This window comes from Argentina silus, assembly GCF_951799395.1.
Source record: "Argentina silus genome assembly, chromosome: 12".
In the NCBI taxonomy this organism is placed as follows: domain Eukaryota; kingdom Metazoa; phylum Chordata; class Actinopteri; order Argentiniformes; family Argentinidae; genus Argentina; species Argentina silus.
The window spans coordinates 6,333,156-6,338,529 of NC_139666.1; the positions used below are offsets into that span (position 1 = coordinate 6,333,156).

General features: G+C 48.8%; 1 protein-coding gene across 1 annotated transcript in view; it reads left to right on the top strand.

Annotated features, from left to right (window-relative positions):
• Positions 1 to 910, top strand: part of fam124a (family with sequence similarity 124 member A) — a gene marked incomplete at both ends in the record, with an annotated part of 18,481 nt that extends 17,571 nt beyond the window's left edge. The window contains one exon of the mRNA XM_083682087.1: positions 1 to 910. This exon is cut by the window's left edge and continues 35 nt beyond it. Within this exon, the coding sequence (XP_083538213.1) occupies positions 1 to 910 (910 nt within the window).
• Between the last annotated feature and the right edge of the window lie 4,464 nt (positions 911 to 5,374).

The window sequence follows — 5,374 nt, forward strand, 5'->3', positions numbered from 1 at the left end:
TGGCCAGTTCATACAGCAGCCAGAAGCCTCCTCCCCCACCCCGTCGCCGGAACCGGCACCGCCCCCGCCGACCACGTACGGCCGCGGCCCCGTCTCTTACAGGAACCGGCGCTACCCCCGGACCTTGCCCCGCTGCAGGACCCAGACCCAGACCCAGGAGGCTAGGACCCAGGCCTGGCCCTCCCGGGCCTCCCAGACCTCTCTGCCCCTGGCTTGCGAGGACGAGGAGGGAGAGGATGGGGAGGAGGAGGAGGAACCAGCCTGGGCTCGTCAGCACCACCCGGGGACTTGGAGGGGTCACCACACGCGCTCCCTCTTCTCCCTCACTCCTACCCTGGGCGTCGGGGGTCTCCGCTCCCGCTCCGCATGCTCCTCCCCGGGCCCCTCCCACACGTCCTGTGTCGGCCAATCCCTCCACACCCGCAGCTGCTCCCTGGTCCCGCCCTTCCGCCTCAACGTGGACGCTCTGATTGGTGCAGAGGAGACGGACGTGGACACGGGGAGGAAGGTGGACACGGGCAGCATCGTGGACCTATCGGTGGTCTCGGCCTACAGCAAGCCCCGCCTACGGCCGCCACCCCGCCCCTCGTCAGCCCCCCCCAGAGACGTAGCCCCCTCTCCCACCCCGGCGCCTACTGCGGGGCGTGTCCCAGTCAAGGCGGCAACGTTAGGCCGGCCCCCCGTTCCCCGGAGAACCAGCAGCCTGGCGCCCAATAACACGCCTTCCACCCTGCAGAGGTCCCGCCCCAACAGCGCCGGCCTGCCTCTGAGCGGCCCGCTATCCCTGAGTGACGCCTCCATCAGCCAATGGGACAGCTCTAACAGCATCAACGGGGCAGGGGCACAGAACAGCTGTGACAAAGATCAGGGAGGTCAGACAGAGGACGAAGACCAAGAGTTCTACATCTGAACAACACAGATTCTCTCTACCCTTACACTCCAAAGTCTGCACTTGATTCTCTATCCTTACACTCCAAAGTCTGCACTTGATTCTCTATCCTTACACTCCAAAGTCTGCACTTGATTATCGACATTTACACTCCAAAGTGTACCCTCTTCCACTCTCCCTACTGCCTTTCGACAGCATTGGACAGGTTTAAGCATGAGGCTGGAGACAGTTTCTCTTAGATCACTCCTTTCCTATCAGATCTATGATGGGGTAGGGAACAAGTACACACTACAGTCGGGTAGTGAAGGAGTACACTCTTCTAAAAGGGTTCTTCATATGAAGAACACTTTTGGGTTTCATGTTGAACCCTTTTGGGTTCCATTTAGAACCTGCAGTGGAAAGGGTTCTACATGGAACCCAAAAGGGGTCTACATCTAACCCAAAAGGGTTCTTCAAAGGGTTCCCCTATGGGGACAAATGAAGAACCCTTTTAGAACCATCTAAGAGTGTGTACACTACAGTGGGGTAATGAAGGAGTACATACTCTGGATGGAAGGGTAGAGAAGAGGACAGCAGTCCTGGACTGACGCACACAGGCCAGTAAGGACAATGCTTATTGGCTTATGAAGGTGGATATTACACACAGGCCAGTAAGGACAATGTTCATTGGCTTATAAAGGTGAATGTCACACACAGGCCAGTAAGGACAATGTTCATTGGCTTATAAAAGTGGATATTACACACAGGCCAGTAAGGACAATGTTCATTGGCTTATAAAGGTGGATGTCACACACAGGCCAGTAAGGACTGTGTTCATTGGCTTATAAAGGTGGATGTCACACACGCAGGGACAATGACAACACAGCTCACTGGACTGTGGCCGCGATGGCAAACTTATTATTATTATAGTACTTCCCTTTGTTTATATGTATGTTTTCGTGGTATGTATGTTTTCGTGGTATGTATGTTTTCATGGTATGTATGTTTTCGTGGTATGTATGTTTTCATGGTATGTATGTTTTTGTAGTATGTATGTTTTAATGGTATGTATGTTTTCATGGTATGTATGTTTTTGTAGTATGTATGTTTTCATGGTATGTATGTTTTCATGGTATGTATGTTTTTATGGTATGTATGTTTTCATGGTATGTATGTTCATGGATGTGTTATTGGTATGTTTATGTTCTGTATGTTTTCATCATGGTAATGTTTGTTTTCTAAAAGTTTATGTAAGGTGAAGAATATTGCTATTATTTGACAGTTATTTCATCAAATAATTGTTGTAAAATACATAGCGCAGACTGAGAACATCTTTCAAACAAATATCTCATAGGAGTACAGGAAGTGATATCGGACATCATTCCTGATCTATCCTCCATGTTAGCACCACTTCCATGCCGAAATCCATATCCATATCCATAGCCCCTGCCCCTACCCCCTACCCCCTACCCCCTACCTCCTACCTCCTACCACCCTACTCCCTAGCCCCTACCTCCTACCCCCTACCCCCTACCCCCTACCCCCTACCTCCTACCACCTACCCCCTACCCCCTACTCCCGACTTCCTACCCCCTATCCTCTACCCCCTACCTCCTACTACCTACCCCCTACCCCCTACTCCTTACTCTCTAGCTCCTACCTCCTATCCCGAGCCCCCAGCTCGGCCCCTAGATCGACAGGAGTGGCTAGGGGTTGATTTGGAGTTCACCATCATGCAGCTGAACTGAGTCTCTGTCTGAGGACACTGGTGGGGTAATGCTGCCCTCTGATGGCTATTGTTGGAATGACAGAACTGTCAGCTCTACAGGATCTGAGTTAGTCTGCATTTTATCTACTGATGATTTCTATGTTCACTAAACACTCTAATATCGGTTGAAATCTGATTATGTATGAAGTAATAAAAATGTCAACATCAGGTAAATGTGGAGTTTTGATATGAATACATACACTTGTCCCTTTGCTTCAAAGGAGGCTAGTACAGCCCAGCTTAGCCCAGTACAGCCCACAGCTCAGTACAGCCAAATACAGACCAGCTATGGTGGATGTGTAACCAGTACAGCCCCGTACAGCTCAGTATAGCCCAGTACAGACCAGTACAGCCCAGGCCAGCCCAGTACAGCTCAGTACAGCTCAGCTATGGTGGTTGTGTAACCAGGCCCGCCCAGTACAGCCCAGCACAGCCCAGCACAGCTCGGCATTAGCCACACCACCAGTGAAGGGGAACGGTGTAACATGGATGGTTTAATACACACACCCCTCTGGCTGACCACTGACGACAGGCTTCACAACACTAGAAACATGCTGGCTCTCCTCTCACTGTTGGCTGCACTCTCTCTCTCTCTCTCTCTCTCTCTCTCTACCTCTCTCTCTTTCTTTCTTTCTCTCTCTCTCTCTCTCTCTCTCTGTACCTCTCTCTCTCTCTCTCGGTACCCCTCTCTCTTTTTCTCTCTCTCTCTGTACCTCTCTCTCTCTCTCTCTCTTTCTCTCTCTACCCCTCTCTCTCTACTATCCCTCTGTATCTCTCTATCCCTCTCTCTCTCTGTCTAATTTTCTCTCTCATTCTCTCTCTCATTCTCTCTCTCTTTAATCTCTTTACCATGTGGGGTTCTCTTTCAGCCTCAACAGGGGAAATCCCATAATACTTTACTTCACATGGTCGTCACGGTGATATCCCTGGGAGCTGGCGATATCACCATGAGCCAATTAGAAGGGAGGGTTGTGTGATCCATGTTTCCCCTGGACAGGTTCTACACAGACAGTCTCAGGTACACACACACACACACACACACACACACACACACACACACACACACACACATAGGGTTTCAGCTCCCCATCACCTTTGTTTGCGTCAATTAAGACTGATTCAAGTGGCCAATCACGGCCTTCGACAGGCATGAGTGGGCAATCACGGTTTTCGACAGGCATGAGTGGCCAATCACAACCTCTCTAGGCGTCACCTCCAGACCTCAGCTGTAGAACTCTCACCCTCTACACAAGCTGACATATAAAATGACCTGATTCTAATAGATGAGGTCATCCCTCTCTGAAACAAGCTTGGCGTGCGTGTGTGTGAGTGTGACCGTCCCTCCGTCTCCCTTTCTACGCTCACACTGTGTGTGTACGGTCGTCTACTGTCTTGTTGATGCCAGGGAAGGCAGGCGGAGGTAGAAATCGGAGGACGGGTTTGATACCATTCCTCATTTCATTCCACACATTACAATGAGCCACAGTCCTCCGATTTCTACCTCCACCAGCCTCCCCTGCCTCTCCATAAGGGACCTGAATCTGACATCAACCCAAGGATCGTTTCTAGTAGACCTCAACACAGAGAACCATAACAGACCATAGTAACAGACCAGAGGAGGCTGGTGGAGGTAGAAATCAGAGGATGGGCTCATTGTAATGCATGGAACGGAATGAGGAATGGTGTCAAACACAACGTGTGTTTCTACACCACTGGTACCAGGCTGGCAGGTCCTCTGTGTCTGATATGTTTGATACCATTCCTGATTCCGTTCCATGCGTTACAATGAGGCCCCGTCCTCCGATTTCTACCTCCACCGGCCTCCCCTGCTCGATGGTCAGTGTCTGTGTCATGACTACCACCCTCCTTCCTCCGATGACCTCATCACACATTACACATCTGACCTGACAGGATAGGTCCAAGGGAATAGGTGGTCCCCTCCTCCTTTTAGTCTGTCAGTGGTTCCCAAACTTTTAACAGTCATGTACCCCCTGAGACATTCTACATCCTACTGAGTACCCCCAGAGCATAAACACTGTTGTGATTGGTCAAGAGGTGTCTGCTCTCGTGCACTCATAGAATATTTATTTATATTCTTAAATTTAGCGACAACATTTATTTTCGTTTTCTTATTTAACATAATTAATGAATTGTGGAGGCGGGATTATGTTCAGGCAACATTCGAGAAATGCGTTCCAGCTAAATTTAACGACCCTGCGCGATTCACACTGTCGGTTATTTTGTAGCCTAATTGATATTCTATTAACATTATCCCTTGCATATTAGACATTGTGATAATATTATTCTGTTGGATAGGGTGCATGCATTTATTTTTGGTACTGAGACTGCAGTCGGCTATTCAACAGGACTGTTTGGAAAGGTAAATCACAGATTTACCCAGTATTAGTATGGTGTTCCTAATAAAGTGTTCGGTGAGTGTAAGCGTTGTGTATATCGACAAAAAAACGGTTCACTGGTGCAGATGCATGCCACATGTATACCCTATCATATATGGTAGCAAAACAATATTTGGAACTTTCAAACTATCTAAATGGACACTTTATTGTCAATTAGCATCCTTGTACAGTTTGCAAAAATATGACCACGTCATTTTAGAATATTGGAAAAGTGGTAAAACTTATGGTAAATTCTAGAACATTTTTCATTAGCACTGCGGGGGAATACGCTGGACATTGTTGTCGTGACAACAGAAAAAACAATACCTCGACCATTATTGC